Raw genomic sequence first — 23,430 nt, 5'->3', positions numbered from 1 at the left:
CACTAGTGGTCAACAAACGGAGAAGTTACAACAGCCAAGGATGCCCCGCCAAAGAACAGTCGCCAACACTTCGGAAACCTTTTTGACAGAGGAGAACCGTCGGACGCGAGATTCAACTTTTTAGGCATCTTTTTTGCCTCATGAAAACCAAACGAGAGTGCCACAGTCAGAGCCGGCATGGCAGACTGTACCGCCAAGGACAGCGAGAACAGTCAAACAGACGCTGCCAAAGAAACGGCCACCTGCTATTCTGGTTCAAGGACGAGGAAATCTGTCCTATAGCGACATGTTGAAACTGGTCACACGGAGGCAGAACGAGAAGCAGATAGCAGTGGGCGAAAACTTACGCACCATTAGACGTACAGCGAAAGGGGACCTGTTGCTAGAACTGAACCCAGCTGGTGCAAAAAAGGTAGGCGATTTGAGGCAGGATATTGATTTAGCCCTAGCCGGACAGGTGGAGGCCCGAGCCCTGTCGAATATGGTGAGAGTGTATGTCCTGGATCTGGATGGGGAAACTACTGCTGCTTTGCTTTCCCGGACGCAGCATGATTAGATTCCTACAGCTAAATCTAAACTACTGTGAGGCAGCCCAGGATCTTCTTTTGCAGACCCTAGTGGAAAAGAAGAGCGATGTGGTTCTTGTTAGCGAGCCCTATAGGATGAAACCCAGGCCGTCATCATCGTTTGCAGCACTGACGTCCCCCCCTGACGAGAGTGGAGGCTGCGAGGCATTACATACGTGGCTGCATAGGCAAGATATTTGTATACAGTTGCCCCGAGACATTCTCTTTTGAGGAATTTTGCGGGGCCGTCGACGAGCTGGCAGCTGCCGCCAGGTTGACCACACCCTTTTAAAACCTCTCTAAACGGGGCAAGGCTGAAAATATGGGGAACTGCCTGGCTAGTACAGTCCTCTCGGCATGCGGCGCTAGCATGAGTAAAAGAAGGACCTACGCAGGCCCACACCGACCGGTTTTCTGGTGGAATTAGACGATCTCCGTAGAGCGGCAATCCTCTTTCGCAGCAAGGCGGCGGTATCAGCGTGCCAGAAAGAGCGGCGATAACTCTTGGCCCATCCTGCGGGAAATTTTCTGCGTAGCGAGGAAAGCACTCAAGAAGTCAATCGACTCGAGCAAGCGGAGCTGTTTCCTTGACCTATGCAACACGGCGGAAAATGATCCATGGGGCAGGGCATACAAAATCGTGGTGAAGCGCATTTAGCGCAGGAGTCCAGGAGGCTGCTAATGACAGTCTGCAGGTCGATTATCTTCTACGCGGCCCCAATCAGGGCACGCGCCGTGGGCGTAGAGAGCTATAGCAGAGCGATTAGATCGTCGCACAGGCTTAGCGCGCTGCGAATCTGCTCGGGGTTTCGCACGGTATCAGACGAAGCGGCTTTTGTGATAGCTGGAGCGGTGCCTATCGACCTCCAGGCGAAGAAGGCGGAAATAATCCCAGCTACAGAGCGCGGATCTCTGGAAAAGCGTCGCGCGCGATTGAAAGCTAGAGACGCAAGCATCGATTTGTGGCAGGCTAGATGGGATGCGTCGGACAAAGGCAGGTGGACCCACAGATTAATCCCGAGCATAATGAAGTGGGCAGAGAGGACACATGGTACGGTAAATTTCTTCCGCAAGCACCTGCATCGTTTTGGGCACGATAGATCTCAATTCTGTCCGGTCTGCCCCGAGGAGATAGTGGAAAACGCGCAACACATCCTGTTCGTGTGCAGACGCTTCGACGACGCCAGGAGGTCGCTTGAACTGGAGGCAAACGTGGGAATATGCGCCGAAAACCTGGTGGAACTAATGATGGCGAGAAAGAGCATGTGGGAGGCGGTGAGCAGTTTTACCGCGTCAGCAATCCGTGAGTTGTGTTTAGCCGAGCGTGGCAGGGCTAGACCTGGAGTCTCATAGGAGGTAGCAGCCATTCTGCGAATCAAATCCCTCGAGGAAGTACCGCAGGATTCCGGCCGCCCAAGTTGCCAAAGCAGCTTCTCGCCCTTTTTGTTTTTCTTCCTTTTTTTGTCACCCATCTTTTTCCTTCCCTTTTATTATCTACCCGATCTTTTGTTACTAGTCAAATAACTTCTTTCATTCTGTCAATTGTTGTTACTATATGAATAAATAAATGAAAAAAAAAAAAAAAAAAAAAAACATAAATATACAGCTAAACATGTTCATATATGTATGTATATGAGCAGCAATGCACAGGCGTAACATAAGCTAGGGCCATGCCAGCGTGTGAACGCTGACCAAGCACTTTGATGCAAGCGCTCTAAATAATATGTATGTATGTACTGACACTCTCCCTCTCTTTTGTAGCTGTCGCCTAAGTAGCAGCATAAGAATATATATGTAACAATATGTTAAGCTGAAGAATATTTTTTGAATAAAAATCAATCTGAATATGACTACAAAACTAAACTGACGTGTTCATTCTTTTAAAATTCAACTCAGTGGAACCCGGTCATTACACATGTTAGTAGGTAGGATACTGTCTCCAGGAGAAATGGGAAGAGACTCCACACCTGCCAAAGCCGGACTCCTAAACGATATCAGCTGCTGTACATTTGGTGACATAGGGTCATTGTCTGAAGCCGGAACTGCGAGAGATCTATGTGCCGACGGACTGAAGGACGCGCCCTGAAACCTGGCCTTCTTACGTGTCGGAGATTCAATCAAAAGTTCAGAACTTCTGAATTGAACCTCCATCGCCAAAAACTCCTTCTGGAGCTTATGAACGCCAGCTGAAAGGGTTTTAAATGCATCCCCAGTCCGTTTCATAAAACCCAGCATCTCTAGCTCCAAGCCACGACACGAATCACAGCCCCACTTAAGGCCGCCACCCTGTGCAATACTATCCCGCACCTTGACTCTATAACCCGCACACTTAAAGTGCATTACGTTGTCACACAGCCAACAGTAAAGAACATCCTCACTGGTCTTGCTGGGATTATTGCAATTGTATTTGCAACAGACCGACATTATTAAAAAAATTGATTTATCAAAAACAAATTATAAATCAATATGTAAAAAAAAACAGAGGGCCGTGGCTAACTTCGACCGCATCAAAGTTTGTATACCCTTGAAACTTTTTTGGTAACTCTTTCCTTACCTATTAGACATCAATCTGGAAGAACGTTTTATCTAAAAAGGCTTATGTTTGCAAAAGAATGGCCTACAATCATAGAAAATAACGAAGATATTGATCATTGTGACTGTTTTCGACCGATCGTTCCTATGGGAGCTATATGATATAGTCACCCGATCTTTATCAAATTCTGCACAGTCATTAACAGATATATTAAATTAAGAAATGTTTAATTTGAAGGCAATCGCGTTAAAAGTAACGAAGTTATTTCCAAAGTCACTGTTTTCGACCGATCGTTCCTATGGGAGATGTATGATATAGTCACCCGATCTTGATCAAATTTGGCACAGTCGTTGACAGATATATTAAACTAATAAATGTTTAATTTGAAAACCATCGCGTTAAAAGTAACGAAGTTATTTACAAAAGTGACTGTTTTCGACCGATCGTTGCTATGGGAGCTACATGATATAGTGACCCGATCTTCATCAAACTTGGCACAGTCGTTTATAGGCGTAATAAACTGTATAATATTAACAATAATAGCACAGAAAATAACGAAGTTATTGAGTGATATAGTGGTCCGATCCGGCTGAATCCGACAAATTTCAGCTCTGTAGCTCTTACGGTCTAGGAGGAGTTTGCGTTGATCCAGACGGACGGACAGACGGACGGACGGACGGACATGACTATTTGAACTCATCTCGTCGTGCTGATCAAGAATATATATACTTTGTATGGTCGGAGATGCTTCGTTCTATGCGTTGCACACTTCTGACCAAAATTAATATACCCTTTTTGCAAGGGTATAAGGAGAAAAATGTATATGTAAAGATAGTCGTATACAAGCCAAAGCAAAACCTAACTGCAATAAGCAAATGAAAAAGAAACAAATACACAACAACAAAAACTTGTCACGAGCGCGAAGTTAACGGCCGTGAGCTCAAATCACGATCAAAAGAGAAAACAAAAGAATAGAGAGTGAAGAATAACGATGAGTGACAATATGTCTTTTGTAGTATGTAAATGTATAGTTAATTGGAATTTTGGCCACGCCCTCTTACGCATCCAGAATTAACATAAAACTGTTTTTCTTAAAAAATATAACAGCTAGAGACATCAAATTTATATACTTATTTAGTTAGCACGTAGAAACTAATTGTTAAAACTTTTTGCCACGCCCCCTTCCGCCCCCGGAATTCACATAAAACTGTTATTCTTAAAAAGTATGACAGCTACCGTTTTTAAATTTGGTATGTAAACAAGCTTAATAGACGCGCAGATATTGACTATTTAAAAATTTTGACACGACTACTTGAAAAAAAAACTGATTTGCTCGAAAAACTAACAAAGCTAAGGTCACCAAAATTAACATGTAGATTTTTTTCAGTTCGCGCGCAGCATTTGTATACTTTAATATTTTAGCCACGACCATTTCCGCCTCCATAATTTAGAAAATTTCGATTGCCAACCAAATTTGGAAGACCAATCATTCTTATACATTTCTACTAAACTACCAAATTTTATTGAAATCGTACTAGAAACATGCAAAATATGCGTATGTACGATTCAGAAGGGCAGAATTTGTCCGTTGGCTAGTGGCGGCGCTTGAGTGCTCGTGTGTTTGTAGAGTGAGCGAGATAGCATATGGTATGAGGGCATGTTGAAATAATTTAATGTCGCTCGCTGACGATTTAAGCGCCCGTCTACATGAGGCGTAAGTAATTCCTTTGATATATAGTAGACCAAGGTAAAAGTAAACTGCTATCGATCTATCATTTGAATTATTATTTTAATCATGTAAATAATCCATTTGATTTGCAGCGAATTCAGGCTCCGTCAATGGGACCATCATTAATCCTGGTACAAATAGTCTTAAATGCAGATATTTAAGATTTTGGTGACTTTTTATAATGAATATCAGTATGATAAAGCATACCCTATGTCATTTTGAAATTTTAAGAAAATTAACAAATAACATCTACAGTGAAATGATTCTGAATTTGTAAAAAAACAGTATAACCGATAATAATAGTAAAATAATAGTAAAAATAAAAAAATGTATTTTGAATAGAATTTTAAGTTTCCACAACATGATTATATAAAAATGATGAAATAGAATATACCATTTGACCCACAACATGATTATTTACATCATTATTATAATTATTAAAAATGATGAAATAGAATATACATTTAATTATTTTTCTCTTTTGTTATTGGCTATAGTCGGGTGGGTACAGATGAATGATGGCAGCCAACATCCAAGACATACTAAAGCTAAACATTAAACGTTTGGAGGAGTTTACCGTTATATAGCTAGTCTGATTAACTTGTTGTTAGATCGAAGCATCACTGTGTTAGTTAATTCCTTTACACATACCAAAATTACAAGGAGACCTGCATAGAGCCAACTCCACCCGGCTACAATACAACTGTGGGACGTTTAGTTGTGAAATTGAGCCAAACCCAAAAAATTGTCGGATTATAAAACATTGAATAATCGCGAATGCTCTTCAAATGAATACAAAAGTGTATATCGGCTTACCGATGTTTATATACCCTTGCAGTTCTTGATATTAATATTTTTATGTATGTACAAATATCTGACCAATTTTTTAATAACCTCTGCAAGGGTATAATAAAGTCATTTTAACTTAAAAAGTTTTGGTAGCAGGACTTTTATTTATATATTTTGTCAATAATAACTCTGTGATAGTTTTTTTCAAAAAAAAGAAACATGGCAAAATTCGATGGTTTCACACTATTTCGGGTCCTGCGAATCGAACTGCATCATTAGTTTTTTAAGTTATCACGATGATTTCATATAAAATGTTTTGCTGAAGTTTTTTATCGAAGTTGCCACTTTTTCGAAAAGAATTTTTTTTATTTGCTTCTAACTTCTAAAATATTCATTTATTTAAAAAACTTATTTAAGCAAAATTTTTTAGAAAACAAATGTTGGGAAGACATCTAAGTACCCACCGATATCAGTAGAATAGCGGTAAAAGGCTTGCGTAGTTAAAGCTCATGGGAAATAAATACATATTTCTAATATTAAGGCCGTAATCAGTATTTAAGTTTGCAAGAGGTAACATTTTTTTTCTCTTAACATAACTTTTATAATGCATTATCAAGTTCACCTTTAAATAAATTGATTTAAATGCACCCCTCCACCTCCACCGTGCTCAGTCCAGGCTACGCCCTTGACAACTATTGTTGTCAAATAATTTATATGCAGTTATTATACCGACTGTTTACTTATTTTCCAACAACTAAAGAACTACAGTTAGTTTAATTTTGTTAACATATCAAAAAAAAAAATCACTTTGATTATGTGGTTATACTATGAGTCGTAAATTAGATAGGTGTGGTGTCTCTTTTGCTGTCATTGAGCAAAATAAATTAATATATATTGATCAAGCTTCAAATGGAAAAATATCAATTTTACCAATATGCGAAAAAGAAAACATTTTACATTTTGTCACAAATCTCGGGAACGGACGGATTTAGAGGCTAGATGTCTTCCCAACATTTGTAGCCCTTTCAATTCTAAAAAACTTAGATGAAGAAAGTTTTCTAAAAAAATGAATATCTTATAAAAAAATCCTTTTCGAAAAAATGGCAACTTTGATGAAAAACTTCAGCAAAACATTTTGTATGAAAACATCGTGATAACTTAAAAAATTTGCAGGAACCGAAATAGGGTGAAACCATCGAATTTTGCCATGTCTTTTTTTTTTTGACTATCACAGTGTAATTAAACCTTCGGGAGAATGGGATAAAAAAAATTAATGGTTAAAAATTGAAAAGATATAATACCTTGGACAGTACCGTGCACTTACCCTTCTTCTATTCCTAAGGATAAAAAATCTTTATTTGCAGTTAAACTCTGTTGTCCTGTCCATAAGATAATTCCATATTGCGAATGAGTTTTAATACGTAAATTCAAATCAACTTTATTGCTTCCTAAGTGTTTCATGGTATACACATCATTGTAATAGAAATAGCTATCAGAACCAGCAAAGCAGGCACCAAAATTCTTTTTTACATTTTGTATATGTGACTTATGTTTTGCAGAAAGGTCAAATTTCGTCAACAGACTCCAATCTGTGTGAGTCTGCGGCGTTGTTGAGGAAAAAATAAACTGATCAAGGGACTCTGATGTCTTGACATGTGTCAGAAGATCATGTTTAAAATTATATTCCTTGAGACTGGAACTTAAATTTATTTTTTTTTTCGTCAGAGTTCGAACTGGACGTAATACGTTTCATATTTATAGCGAATTGATTTCGCTGATGAACTTTTGTATGATCAGATTCAGAGCTTAAAGAATCATCAAACGTAAAAGTTTCTCCATAAGTTGAGGTATTTGTCATTTCAATCACTTGTGTTTGTTGAATTTTAGCTTTGACTGCTTTTTCATCGGCATATTCCAATTCATTCGTTTTGTTTATGTAGGTCCACAGGGAATTCGTTTGAAAGTTAGGTAGGTTAATTAGTTTCGAAAAATTTGCGGAATTGGCTTTCTCACTGTACTCATAAATGCTTGAAATGGATTTCTTACGGTTCTCTTTGCCGATTCGGGGCTTTCCAAAAGGTTTTAAATGTTTTTTCCGCTTCAAAAAATTTAATACATTTTTATTCTTAATGAGGTCTTCTCCATTATCTTCTTTCAACAATCTTCGGTTTCCATGCTTCCGAAGATTTTTGCTGTTTGACACAGGAACTTTGCCAACTCCTTTAAATAAATACTGAGGCCCGTAAACAGCGGATTGTCTACGTGTGGGTCCGGAAAATGCTTCACATTGTTTATTGAGTAACCTACAACGGCATTCATAGTTCTCCATGCGAGGAACACATTCTGCTGAAGATCCACAAGGACGAGCTGCACATGCGTGAGGACAGTTGTCTAAATTGCTGCCACCCAAAGCTTCTGAAACAATGCCCAAAGTTTTCCCATTGATTTCAATCTAAAGTAAATAAGGAAAAATTATTAGTTGATGGCACTTTTTTTTAATTGACTTACATTTTGAATGCAGCCAACAAAAAAGGGTAAAAATTGCATGTCCAATGGCAAGTGATTTTTGTGAGACACCCCTCCCACGAAAAGATTTTGTTCAAGAGACAAGTGCCAAAATCCATTGGATGATATGGTCATGACCTCCTGATGCTGATCAATCTGTAAAAAAAAACATGAGTATATAAATTTTGCTCTTTATCATCGACGAGAAGAGTTCCTATAAAGATGTCGGCCCGTCCCTTCGTCCGTCTGGATAGAGAATTAGAGCTACAGAGGTGAGTAATTTCTTTCTTTACGTAATATTATTTAATTTCGTATATCTATTAACGTATGTGCTATTTGTGACCATATATTTGGTCCTTTATAGGAACGATCGATCGAGAACAGTAACTTGTATCAATAACTTCGTTATTTTGGATGCGATTTTCATAAAAGTTATCAAATGTCAGTTTTATATTCCCATTAATGGCATTGCCAAATTTGATTAAAATCGCAAAACAAAATTATATTACCGGCAGGCATCGAGTATCTCTCTTCGAGTGCGCACGTCGTTGCCTTCCTATCGCCAGTGTCTTTTTTCCATTCTCCTTTTATATTCTATTCTTAATCTTTCACGTGTACAGTTAAAACACAGTGTAATACGGTTTAACTTTGTCTTAGTCTTAGCGCAAGCCCCAAAGCCAAAAAAAAGACAGTTCCAAAAGTGACCAGAAGAATTCCCCCACTTACCTGAATCTACCCAACAAAATCCCAGATTTATAATCATTACATCTAAAAACAGTGACAAGCAGATATCTGTGTTTTCGTGTTTCGCAGTACATCGAGCTTTAAATGTCATAAGTAAGGGCGTGATTTCCATCTCATCCCTTCGCGACGGCAACCTGTTAATGCTAGTAAAGTCAAAGCAAATCGCCAAGAAATTCATTAAATGTATCAATCTGCTAAACTTTGTACTTTGTTACTATTTACGCTCCTTATCTCATAAATGTCCCCAAAGAAGACATTATCGAAGAGCTGAAATCCCAAAAAGTACACTCTGCTTTCAAGTTTTCCAGTTTTTTCTTTAATCACTTTTGATCCTTACAGCCTACTAAGCAAACTGGAAATTTAATGGAACACCGTCAAGGTAGAAGAATACAACCCGATGAGGTGCAAGACATGTCAGTTATTGGGTCACACAGCTAAAAATTGCAATAACCCAACCATTTGCGCTACGTGTAATCTAGCCCCCCATCTCCCAGAACCGTGCACTCGTATATTCTGTGCTAACAGTAACGGTGACCACACCGCCTCCCCCCTTCATGCCAAAATACCAGCAACAAAAAGAACTACTTAAAATAAAGACTACAAAAAAATGCAATATGCGAGTAGCACGTATTATTCTAAAACAACAACAACCAATCATTACAGTAAATTCTTTTACTTCATATGCTGCTGTCATAGCAAACAGCCACCATACCCCCGCTGGGTCACCAAACCAACAACTTTAGTTTGCTGAAAATATGCTGAACCCCAAACCTCATCACAAATCCCAACACCTTACAAAAACACTAAAATCTCTCTTAGATTTTACACAGTTGTATCAACCATCAACTAGCACGATTGACCAAAGGCATAACAGATGCTGCTAACCACAGCATCCCAGAAGCAAAACGTGTCCCACATTCCCCTGGTGCAAGAACTCTCTTCAACACAGATAAAAAGCAACGTCTTTTTCACCTATATAAATCTCACATGTCAAACACAGCTCTTATTACATATAAAATATCAAAGAAGCTAGGCCGAATTTTTTATACCCTTGAAGTCCTTGGCAATATTTTTACTTTTTTAAATTTCTTTCCCTGCAACTCAATTCATCAATACGCTAACAAAACATTATTACTCTTTTTACTGAAATTTTTTCTTCCTTTTCCATCTTTCCCTTAGCAACGCACGGCACGCATACACATACAGTTCATGTAGCGTTGCGTCTGTGTGTGTATGCATGTACTCTTTTGTTTTGATGATGACGTAGTAGGCAGCAAGCAGCGCTGCCGGCAGCGGTTGAACCGATTTATATTGACTGTAACTTGTGTTCTATTTATCCGATCAGATTTAAATTTTTTATATCCAATACTATCATCGCAGTAATTTCATGGGGATACTCCAATTTTCATGAAAATGTTTCTTCTAGAGCTATATAATATAGTGGTTCGATCCTGACAATTATCATACTTTATCTGCTCCGGGATACGAGTAGCTCAAATACCAAGTTTCATCTTGATAGCTCTTAAGATGGCGGCTTGAAGTTGATTTGCACAGACGGACATGGCTATATCGACTCAGCTTCTCATGCTGATCAAGAATATGTATACTTTATGGGGTCGGAAATGTCTCCTTCTGTGCGTTACAAACATCTAACCAATTTTATAATACCCTCTGCAAGGTATAAAAAAAGCCAATGCAATTTTTAGGAAGGCTGTACATTCGGCAAAGCGTTACTGTCTCGATAATTTTACATCTAAAATCTCTCCACTTGCTACCACCAAGAATTTTTGGTCCGACATTAAACGTTAAGCTGGTGTCTCACCCACTCCCTTAAAATATTTTAAACTTGCCTCAGGTCTATTAACCTGTTCCCACCCTTTTTCAGATGAGTTTGGCGAAGTCGGGTCAAATTATTCTATGGATTGTAATTTTAAGCCGAATATATACACCAAAAACAGCAATATCAGTCGATTAGTTACCGCTCTATCTCCTTCTGCTAAACGCTTAAAAGCAAAGTAAACAGTAATCGAAATCAATGCTGTCGTGGCAGACGCAAGAGGTAAAAGCCCAGGCACCGATAGGATATCTTACCCTATGTTAAAGCACTTGGAGATCTGCCATAGTAATTCCTATAGTAAAGCCAAATAAACCCCCACACGAAATATGCAGCTTCCGCCCGATTGCTCTCCTATATTGTCTAGGTAAAACAATTGAACGAATAATTGCGCACCGACTGATGTTGTTTATCACTCGCCATAATTTAATCCCGCATACCCAGGTAGCCTTTAAGAGGAAACACAGCACAATGGACGCATTACTGCACATTGAACATTTCGTGTCAAACGCAAGGGCCAGAAAGGTCTAGCAAAAATCACGTCTCCATTCTGGCGACAGATTTTGAAAGAGCTTTTGATCGCGTGGGGCAACATACAGTGCTTGGCCGTCTCGAACATTGGGGCATTGGTTCTAAGCTTTATAAACTTATAAAGGCCCTTATGAGCTAACGAACCTTCAGGGTTCGAGTTAACAACGTTACTTCCAACACCTACAATTTACACAGCGGTATTTATTCATGATTGCCTTTGAACAACTAAACAACCTTTTGACGAGATACAAAGATATTAGCGTATCGATATACGCCGACGTGGCGATTATCTTTACTAAAGTAAAGAATTTGAATACTGTAAAAACTATATTTTCCAAAGTATTACAAGGTTTGGAATCACGGGATCCTTTTCGGGAGCCTCCCTTGCTATATCAAAACTTATTATTAAAAAAATCGAATACGGCCTTCCTATTTTCGTATGCTGCGCAAAGCCTGACACCACACAAATACAATACACAAATACACCATATCACGGTGCCGCACTTCCCAGCTCCCCCATCGCATGTATATTGGGGAAATCTGGGCTACCCAGCATTTCGGATCGCATCGTGGAAATGACCATGCAGCTAATCCCAAAGTTATAAACCACACACAACAACCTGCTAAACTAAGACTTTTCTGCGGTTTTCATGCAAAAAATCGAAACACATCTATGTCAACTCTTAGGCGCTGCGCCAAATACAGCATACAGCTTGGCTTACCTTCACCTAAGTCTCATCGGCCCATCAAACCACCGGCATATTGGTCCTTCGACAGACGGGTCAAAAACAACAGAAGCAACACCATGGACTTAAGAAACCAAAACGATCAACCCAAGATTCTCAACAATCGTTTTCCCTGCTAACTTCCATCGACGAGCTTGCGGAACCTTCATCCGCCTGCGAATCGGGCACACAGAGTGCACTCACTGCACATTCTCACGGGCATTACTCAACCCCCTGCCCACTATTCCAGGAAAACATAATCGCAGAACACAGCTGCACTCCTGCCGTTCCTGCATTAGGGTCTCTCAATTTGGAACCCTAACCCCCTCCAACCTTTTTAATAATCCTTCTGTAGACAATATATTAATAGGAATTAAGCATTTATTTGATGGTTAAAATAGGGAGCTCACCAGTGCATATTTGACACAGTCTTACCTCAGCAAAATACGTTTTTGTTGATAATAGCTAACCTAACAGCTTTATTAATTAGGTCTGTATTGCTAATTGCAGACCATATCAGGTCTATTTATGACTCACAAGCCATCCATATCTATAATCGGGTTACATACTAGTAGAAACTAAATCTTAAAATATGATGCTCTTATTGTTATATTATTTTATATATGCTGAGCACCAACACCTTGCCGTTGAACAATTTAACAATACATTCTTCTTCTCGATATCGAGTTTATTTAAAATTTTTGGCAAGCCGATTTTCTCAAAGACTATACTAGCTAGGGACACCGAATTTGGTATGCGATTAGAATCTGTGCGGATTTTTATTGTTTAAAACTATTGCCACGCCCACCGAATTCGGCACTTCGATTTGTTTAGGTTTTGCGCAGATTATGATTATTTAAAATTTTTGCCATGTCTACTTCCGCCTCCATAATTTAGAAAAAAACCGACTGCTTTCCGCAATTTTTTGACTATCGAAATGAAATTTCGCACACCAGTTTATTCATTTCAACCGATTTACTAAATTTTAATAAAATAGGACTAGAAACATATACGTATAAAAGTTTTTTACTAGGTGGTCGGTGTTCACGCCACCCGGTGAACAGCAAGGAGTGAGGGGTAGAATTTTTGTGATTGTTTTTATAAGTAAAGGCTATAGTTGTAAACTATCAACCTAACCATAAGGGCTTCGGCTTAGACGAAAACTGAATCCATACACTAGCCTGGGAATTGAACTATTTAATAAACATGCATTTGGTCTTCGAAATTTAAAATATTTGCTCACATGCTGCAAGGTGTACCCAATACGACGAATGTGTCTTTGAATAGTTGGAACCTACAATTGCTATAAAACGTAAAACTCGTTTGCTTATCAAAGCAAATAAATCGCTTATTGTTGGCATTGTTTCAAATCAGCTTTTGAGAGCCCAATGTTATGGCTCTGTTGTATGTTGACTGTTATGATTGGAATCTTTATGTTCATAATTATAATCCTATAAGTTTTAATTGAGCTATTATGGGCATCTGCAAATACTCGGGTATTTTCTGTTTGAATCCGCAACAAATTTTCCGGAAAATCGGTCATCTGTGTAGTTATCGTGATGTACCATTGCACTATGGTCCAAAATCCAGATTTTGTGGCATTAAACTCAAAAATTTGTTGAAACAAAATCGTATTTGTAATAACCCGGTACTTTCCAATAAAACACGTTACTTCCAAATTCATAAACACAGGTATATTTTCCCGCTTCGATGCGGCCGCTTTGATTGTCACAAATATACTAAATACATATATACTAATTAGAACCAAGAGAGAGAGGTAATAATGGATCATAGAGAGAGAGAGAGAGAAAGTTAGAGTTGTAGGCGTCGATTGCCGCTTAGCATCTCGGTGCTGGTTCCCACAGTATTTAAACAATTTCTTGTTGGACAGAATACTTTGAATATATCGAATATAAAAATATTTTTGTTTTTACTGCACCCTTGAAATTTGGCACACTTTTAAAGTCAGCTGTTTAGTCAGCGGTTCACTCTGCCAAAAAAGCTAGAAATTGTAGGCAAACTTTGAGCCAGTGTAAAAAATTAATTAAATTTTTAAATAACTTTTGTAATGGATAATATTAATCAAGGTATGTAGAAAGTTAATACTGCACGAAATTTTAAATTGTATATGTTAATTGTTTATTTTGTGAAATGATTGTTTATGTCCTAAAATAAAATAAAATAACCCATGTGTTTGTCTATTGTGGAGTGGAAACTAACTTTCTGCGAATTTGTGCGAAATTGTAAATATAGTGAGTTACAGCTCAAAGTATGTATTAAATTATGTTATGATTACTTTTTCCAAGTTTTTCAGAGGTAAATTTATATTATCATCTATTTTAGAAGCAATTGTCGAAAATTTCTTATTTAAAATAAAACCAAAGTTGTTCATTTATAGTTTGCATTGCTTAATCAAGAAACAAATTTTTTTATTAATAATAGTTGAAAATAAAATATTAAAATTTAAGTTGTTGACTTTTAATTGCGATAATTATTTTAATCCCAAATTGATTTAAATCACATTACGTATACGCTGCGTGGGCTAGTATGGGAGGTCAAGAGGGCGTGGTCAAATCTCTCCAATTTTTTTTGCATTCGTTGAGTCAATTACAGATGTTGAATTATGGAGCAGGGTCTATAAGTATTCTTCATTTGAATTAACCTAAGCCTGTCTTCTCGGCTGCATACTTAAAGCCCAGCACACCAAATAACCTATTCGCAATGTTCCCAACTATATCTAAAGGCAATCGTCGTAGGCGTTCTATATGAAGTAAATCATTTCCTGTACGTTGCTGCGTGTTGACATGCTCGAAATGTTGTCAGTGCCAATGGTGGCAGACAGACTGACAAACGCCTTTTTGTCTTTGGTTCTGCAGTGTCCTCCATACCAGGATCTTCTTGGGAAGATCTGTCACGATTTTATGTTTTCTCCCTGTATCTAAGCAACGGCACCAATTTATGGATAGCTCGCTTGTTGGGGCCTCTGGATGTTTTAACGCCCACGACACGGACGTATCAATCTCGGCCTACATATAGTTTTACAACTCGTCTAATCGGCCACTGCAAGATTGGCACATTATCCTCTTTTAAAATTACAATGATGCCTTCTTACTTCCATTTGGACCTAAGAATGATGCAGGCTACGCAGCGCTGGATCTGACCATCGACTTCACCTGATGTGTAGTATCATTTTTAAAAACCGGATCATTATACGGTAGGAGATATGGATTCCTTGTTTCCGTTGATACTGGTGCTTTCTGCAGTCGAGTTGCTACTCGAATAATTGAATGTTCATCGAGTATTAAGGTAATGCGGCCGCTGCGCTCTCGCGATATAACGGTTGATCGGCTCGATTCTTTAAATGCCGTAATTTTTATGCAAATCCTGTTTGTTAAATTTGGTTGATGGTTATTCTACGCCACTAATCGCTACGAATTTCTGTGATGTGCCGTATATATTCACTCATTCGTGTAGTTGGCAGTGGCGGCCAACATACTGCTGGCCAGCCACGTTCTGCACCATACAACCATAATGGATGCGTGTAAAGCTGGACTGATGATATTTCTCGCGACAGAAAATCAGCTGCGTTAAGTTTTGATGACACAAGACGTCATTGCCTTAGATGTGCATATTGGTATATTCACCTTATGCAATCAAATTTGGCATACTTGGGTATACCATACACCAGGTGAAACAAATATTTCGAAAACCAAATGTATGTCTATAAAATTGTTTTTACATGTTTCATAGTATGTGCTATCTCGCTCACTCTACGAACACACGAACGCACACACACATACGTTTATACGCATACTTTACATGTTTCTTAACCGCCGAATTTGAATTTGAGACAAATCCTGCATGCATACTAAAAAAATCTATATTTTAAATTTGGTGACTTTATCTATGTTACTTTTCGAGAAAATCAGTTTTAAATCGTTTTGGTTGGGCTTTTTATATCAGATATGAACTGAACTATAGCAATTGTCTATGTCCGTCAGAAAATGTTTTCCAGCTGTGGAATAAATATCTGTAGGAATTTGTTTTATTCACTATATTTATTTGTAGTATTTTAGTTTATTTTAATGTAAAACTATTTATTTGATTATTTTAATTAGATTTAGTTGGAAATTAGTCGTCTTTACTGCTTCACGTCGTTTCGTCTTTCGTCTTTTTTGCAACCGCTCTCGCCCGTCTCTTCGGTTCGACTGCCCGTCTTTAGCTCAATTCGCCTCGCTCAGCAGAGTTGCCAGACCCAGTCCCACAACTCGGCCATCCTAGTACGCATTCGCCTCGAATACATCCTGGTCGTCTATGTCACAGGGAACCCACGGCTTCATATAGGCAGCGCAAGTCGTAGTTCGCCTAGGACCATCGTTGAACAATGTATCTTTGACCACGTCGTATGTATCTCTGGCCTTTACCATGGTAATGCGGTACGGACCTAAATATTTGGGCTTTAGCTTCAAACCTCCTCCAAGTTGGGTTCTTTTAATAGCTACCAGATCACCGACTTTGTATATGGAAGCAGGTCTGCGACGTAAGTTGTAGGTCTTCTTATTTTCTTCTTGCATACGAAGGATCTGCTGCTTCGCTATATTCCGTAGATCATCTCTGTTGTCGTTAAAAATCTGAATCATCTAATCGTGAATTATTTCTTTCAGCTTAAGGTCGTCTTTTGTGTGCATCTTTGTACCAATCAATAGTTCGAACGGCGTTGAATGTGTGCTTCTGCTGTACGTTGAGTTAATCGTTTGTTGCACTTTGCCGACAAACTTATAGCATTTGCTAGGGTCTTCTATCGAAATCTTAGACAACACGGATATAATAACAGCGTTAAGGCGTTCGACTTGTCCGTTCGCTTGTGGAAGACCAGTCGTAACTGCGTGAAGTTCGATATTTTCTGCCTTGCAATACTCTTTAAACTCTTCAGAAGTAAACGCAGAACCTCTGTCAGAAATAATTTGAACTGGATTTCCAAAAATTATTCTTTGTTGTTGTAGCCTTGTGATTACTTCCTTCGTAGATGTCGTTTTCGTCGGGTACAACCAGCAAAATTTTGTAAAGCCATCGATACCTGCAAGAATGTGCTTATGACTGCTTGTGAGTTGACTCTAAGGGTCCAAGAAAATCGACGTGGAACGTCTGAAAGGGCAGTTCTTCTTTCGGCAGTGGATGCAGTTCTCCTTCTTTTTTACCAAGCTTTCGATTAAGTGTTAGACATGGAATGCAGCATCTTATTTGGTGTTGTATTTTCTCATCTAATTTTGGGATATAATACTCCTTGCAATTTCCTTCGTCTTTTTCACAGAAAAGTGACCTCTTTCGTGAGCATGTTTAATAATTTCCCGTTGCAGAGTAGAGGGAACTACAATTAGTTCTTCATCATCAACCAACTTATAAAGTATGCCAGCTTTCATGAAATAGTTGTTATGAGAAGTTTTCTGAGCAAGGATATCGATTATGGCCTTCAATTGGTCGTCTTGTGCTTGGACATTCTTTAATTTACTGTGTATGTAATCTGTCTGAAATAATCATAACAGGGTAGCGACTAAGCGCATCCGCATGACGTATACGATTTCCTGCACGGTGCTCAACATCAAAATCAAATTCTTGGATCTCAAGAATCCATCGTGCGACTCTACTGCACACATCTTTTTTATCCATCGTCTTTGCAAACGCATTACAATCGCTTATGACTTTAAAATGCATACCTAGATGGTAAACTCGGAACTTACGAAATGCCTCAACTACCGCCAAAATCTCTAATTCGTAGCTAGTGAATTTTTTTTCCGCTTCAGTCGTCTTTTTGCTCATGTAGTATACAGGGTGCAATTCTTTATCATCAGGTAACTTTTGTAATAAAATTGCTCCGAAGCCATCAATCGATGCGTCTGTATGTACTTCTGTTTCAAACTTGGGGTTAAATATTTGCAAAACAGGTTTCTGTGTTATCAATTCTTTTAGCAAATTAAAAGATTTTATCTGACTCTCGTTGAATCTAAAAATTGCATCGTTTTTTAATAAATCAGTAAGAGGCTTGGCTATAATCGAAAAATCTGCAATGAACTTGCGAAAATAACCAACCAGGCCAAGAAAACTTTGGAGCTGCTTTTGATTCATCGGCATAGGAAATTCTTTTACAGCTTTGGTCTTTGCGTCTGAGATACATATCTTCTGATTCTTTATAGTATGCCCCAAAAATTCTATTTCTCTCTTCAAAAAGCAACATTTCTTTAAGTTAATGACTAAACCTTATTCTTCACATCGCTTCAAAACATTTCTCAGATTGGAGACGGCTTCTTCTTCAGTTTTACCAGGGATTATAATGTCGTCGACGTATGGAATAGCCGTACCAGCACGGGTTAAATCACGAAAAATGGCATTAACGTGTCTCTGAAATACCCCAGGGGAGTTCGTCAATCCAAAAGGAACTTTTAAAAACTGATACTGTCCGTTGTGTGTAACGAATGAGGTGAATCTTTGACTCTCTTTTTCAACATCTACATGGAAAAATCCATTCTTTAAATCGATTGTGCTGAAAACCGTTGCTCCTTGTAGCCGATCCAATTGATCTTCAATCAGAGGTAATGGAAAATGGTATTTTACTATTACCTTGTTTATTCTTCGATAGTCAATGCACAGCCGTGGAGTGCCATCGCGTTTTTTTACTAATACGACCGGACTGCTGAATTCAGACTCGGATTGTTCTATTATTTCGTCTTTCAGCCACTGATCGACTTGGTCATCGATTATGCACCGTTCAGCAAAAGCGAATCTGCGTGGTCTCGAATAAATTGGACTATCGTCTTTTAAAACAATACGCATTTCAACATTTGTCGATTTTAACTTTTCCGGCTTATAGTTTTTGATAAGTTCGTTCACTTCGCACTTTGTACTTTTCGATGCATTTGAGTCAATGTCAATTTCGTCGTTTTCGACCTTTATTCTCATTACCGAACTTAATTCCGTTTCATCATTATATTTCCCGATTTGTACGCCATCACGATTGATTTTTATTTCGGCTTGCTTACAAAAGTCTTCTCCCAAAATCACTTCAACATCTAGGAATTCAGATGATACCACTAAAAAAACCAAATCAAACTGTTCTTGGCTTACGGAAAGCCTTCCCGTAAACGAACCGACAGGTACCACTCTCTTTTTATCTCCGAAACCGTATAGAACTTTATCAACTTTAGCCAGCTTAGGTTTTTTCAAAAGATTATAAATTAATTCGGTTACGATATTATATTTGCTACCAGTATCAAGCAAGGCTATACACTTTTCATTGTTGATTGACACTTCTTTACACATAAACATATGATCAGCTGATATTTTATTAGTATTACGAACGTCTGTGCTATTTTCAGGCTTTTTATTTGGACAGTCTTTTGCTATATGACCAAAATTATTGCAACCAAAACACTTTCTTCCTTTACTCTTATTGTCACAATTCTCAGATATATGTCCTTTTTGCCCACAGTTATAGCATTTTATACCACTTTCTTTATTTTCGTATTTCACTTTCTTTTTTGATTTGAACGTTCTTAGACTCACTCTTTTGATTACTCGACTTTTCCCGCATTTTTTCATAACATTTTATTTTCTCTTTTAACTCTTTTAGGTTATTAGCATTGTACAATATTGCTTTGTTCATACTCAAGTCATTAATTCCGTCAATTACATACTGCATAAGAGCACTGTTCTCTATATTACCCCGTGATGCCATCTCTTTCATTTTCAACAAATATTCTTGAACACTTTCACCTTTCTTTATTTTCCGTTCTGACAATTGCTTATGTAACTCCGCGCTATTTATTACTGTTTTAAACTCATTTAAAAGTGATTCTTTCAATGTCGACCAATTTTTAATTCCGCGTTCACTCAGAATAAACATTTTAGCAAGTCCTTTAATAGCTCTTTTAGCAAAAACAAATTTTTGTAAACTATCCCATTGCATCAAGTCAGCCATGTCTTCGAAATCCTCAATCCATACTTCAACTGATAAAGTTTCATCGCCATGGAAAGGTCGTAAAGAGTCATCAACGTCCCGAAAACCCAAAGCGAACCTCGGTGGTGGCATGTTGACATTCACTGCATTTTGCATATCAATATTGTTGGCCACGACTGTAGAGTTTGCCCTATTCGTTTTGTTTCGCATATTTTCGTTTGTTGCAGCTGTTCTAAAATTCGTTTCGTCGCTCACTACCGACAACATTTCGTCTTCATCTTGCATATTGCCTACATCGCCATCTCTTTCGCACTCATCGTCGTCATCTTCGTTTTGATCATTCTCTGTGTCAAGGTCAGCTAGCAAATTTCCAGCTTGCAAATTGCGAAATAAATGGGAAGTTAGATTCGATTTATCATGCGATAAACCCAAAACGTTACAAATAATCACTAGATCGTTATTTGTTAAGTTCTTTTCCACATAAGACACTATACTGTTATATAAATCGCTGTTGCAATCAAAATCAAACCCTTCAAACTTTCTCAATCTTTGGCGATTTGCACGATCGCCTTCTTCTTCGTAAATAAACTTGTGGGACAATGTAATATTAGATTTCTTTTCAGTTTTCAGTGCCTCTTGCACATTCCCAAAGTCTTCAAGTTTGCTCATAGTTCTTTCTCTTACGCACACACACTAATATATATGTATATATACGTCGTTTGCCACGTATTCAAACACTTTCTCGTCGTTCGTTGAAAATTTTTTACCGTTTATTTGCCGCTTTTTCGTCGTAAGCCGCCACTTTTTCGTCGTTTGATGCTAATTCTTATTTGTTTTCGCGCTGTTTTTTTTTCTCGTCGTTTGATTCCACTGTTGCGTCGTTTTGTGTAAGTTTTTCTCTTTCTCACTCACTACTTTTTATTTCTTTATAAGTTGAGCCATGCCTTCTTTGTAGGTTGAGTCATGCCTATTTTGTAGGTTGAGCTCCCATATTTGTAGGAATTTGTTTTATTCACTATATTTATTTGTAGTATTTTAGTTTATTTTAATGTAAAACTATTTATTTGATTATTTTAATTAGATTTAGTTGGAAATTAGTCGTCTTTACTGCTTCACGTCGTTTCGTCTTTCGTCTTTTTTGCAACCGCTCTCGCCCGTCTCTTCGGTTCGACTGCCCGTCTTTAGCTCAATTCGCCTCGCTCAGCAGAGTTGCCAGACCCAATCCCACATATCTATATGTAAAATTTCTCCTGAATAAGACGGAATAGGGGTAAATCCAAGCTCCTGCTTTTTGGGGTGGTGTTTGTATTTGGCCTTGGCACAAATTTTGCAGTTCACAACAATTTCTCGAGCAATTCTGTTTATGTTGCAAGTATATACAATTAACATATACGCATTAAAATATAATTGTGCACATGAATATGTTTATATGTATACATTGATGTATGCACATAAACATATTCACATAAATATCCAATTAAGCATGAACATACATATATGTACATATGTACATTTGTATATGCACATACATATATTCACATATGCAATGTATAGAGAAAAATAACAACTTACAAGTGCGGTGCTGTTTTCGTTTGCTCCGCCGAAAAAGTTAGCAGAATCAATTCCTACGATCCTGCAAAAAGGAACAGACTATTTAGGAGGCGCCTAGCAGTGTTTTGGTCACATACCTCTGCCAGATTGCCCTGGATTCCGGCGTGCTTTGGGCCCCGTGACTGGATTTGGTTGGTCACCTGGACTTCGAGTGGAGGGAGAAGGGAGGCTGCCCTGCTGCCTTTCTCCCGCCTATTCCATACTCGCCCCCTATTCTCTAGCACGTTTCTTGTTGTTGCAACTTGCAAGACTCTGCTTCTTCTTCTCCACTGGGCCACCCAAGCAGCTGATCAACACCAGTGTTGGACAGCGCTAAAGCCCAGGAGGGCGCAGTCCACAGGTGGCGCTTAGGGGATCTCGTTGTGGCGACACCGAAAATACTGGTCCGCCCTCTGTTTGTCGTTTACCAATTCTGAACGGAATTGCTAGTATTATTAAGTTAGTCAACACTACTAATGTGTCTTCTAAAACTTGTCTACACGCGTCAAGACGCTTTGATCGGACTTCCAATAAACGTTTATATATTTTAAGATAAATGGCTGCCTTGTAAATAACAGAGTAGCTAAAGTGGTGACCCCGACGTGATCTTATGCATCACACAACGTTCCTGGGAATCTGTCCGGTCTACTAGCAAATTTCGTCATCCGAAGTCAAACTGGTCATAAATTTTTTTTTTGGCGGGTTTATGACACAGAGACGCTACGACTTGCGCGCGCCTCCAAAAAGACGACTAGAATTTCAACAAGAGTCGCCCTTTGAAAATTTCACGATGGACGAAATGAAAAGGGAACTAGACGATCTCAGAAGCCAATTGGAGCTTCTGCATGCAACTGGCAACGCCACCACAAATAATGCGGCAACCGGCCAACGTGCGCCCATGCGCTTGCCACGATTCGCAAGAAACAACCCCCATTTGTGGTTCGCTCAAATCGAACGCTTATTTCGCTTGCACAACATTGACGACGACACAGACAAATTTGATCTGATCACAGTGCATATAGACGATGAGATCATCATTGCTGTAGAAGATTTGGTTTTACGACCACCTGCGACTGACAAATATCTCGCCATAAAGAATCGTCTGCTTGAGAAATTCGCCGAGTCGGCTGAATCAAAATTTAGACGTCTACTTCACAGCGATGGAGCATCTGGATCAAAACCATCCGAAATTCTGGCAAATATGCGACGCCTCGCTCCGGATCCGGCAAGTGAAAGCTTAATTCGCACACTCTTTCTTGCAGAGATGCCTCAGTCAATACGTCCAATGCTGACAGTGTGGGAGGAGACCAACTTAGACAAGCTTGCCAAAATAGCAGACAAAATGATTGAAGCAGTGGAAAGAAAATCGCTTTATTCGATGGAACCCAACAATGCCATTTGCTCTGTGACACCTAACGATTCAACTTCAGATGTTATAGAGAGCATACGTTTGCTCAACGTAAAGTTTGAGAATCTTCAAAAGGAGCTAAAACAATTTCGATCACCTAAACATGATGCTCAGTCTCGCTCACGTAGCGCATCAAGTGGCCGACCGCAATGGAGCAACTCATCGCCCAGAAAAACGGAGGAACAACAATCCAAACTTTGTTTCTACCATCTTAAATTTGGGGATGATGCCAAGAAATGTCGTTCTCCTTGTATACATTTCCAGTCGTCAAACTAATAAAGCTGTCGTCTAAAGGGCTGGTCGGCGACAGCACACTCAACACCGGCGATCCCAAACCACAACACAACTCCAGTATCGAACCACGCCTGCACATAACTGATCGCATCTCCAACATACGTTTTCTCATTGACTCAGGGTCTGTGATTTCCGTTGTTCCACGATCATTCTGCAAGCAAAAAACCAAACCTTGCGATCTCATTTTATTAGCTGCCAATCAATCAATCATCAACACGTACGGTCAATACG

General features: G+C 38.8%; 1 protein-coding gene across 3 annotated transcripts in view; it reads right to left on the bottom strand.

Annotated features, from left to right (window-relative positions):
- Positions 1 to 6,938: 6,938 nt before the first annotated feature.
- SP2353 (EGF like, fibronectin type III and laminin G domains protein pikachurin) overlaps positions 6,939 to 23,430 on the bottom strand; it is a 360,244-nt gene continuing 343,752 nt past the window's right edge. For all 3 annotated transcript variants that reach the window (XM_068283968.1, XM_068283967.1, XM_068283966.1), the window contains 2 exons: positions 8,126 to 8,278; positions 6,939 to 8,069 (listed from right to left, as the gene is read on the bottom strand). In XM_068283968.1, coding sequence (XP_068140069.1) covers positions 7,296 to 8,069; positions 8,126 to 8,278 — 927 coding nt within the window. In that variant the 3' untranslated portion in view covers positions 6,939 to 7,295. The remainder of the gene's footprint in view (positions 8,070 to 8,125; positions 8,279 to 23,430) is intronic.

The sequence above is a fragment of the Drosophila tropicalis genome, unplaced genomic scaffold, assembly GCF_018151085.1.
Source record: "Drosophila tropicalis isolate 14030-0801.00 unplaced genomic scaffold, ASM1815108v1 contig_275, whole genome shotgun sequence".
NCBI lineage: Eukaryota > Metazoa > Arthropoda > Insecta > Diptera > Drosophilidae > Drosophila > Drosophila tropicalis.
The sequence above is the reverse complement of the archived record's forward strand: the minus strand, read 5'-3'. Positions and strand labels throughout refer to the sequence as shown.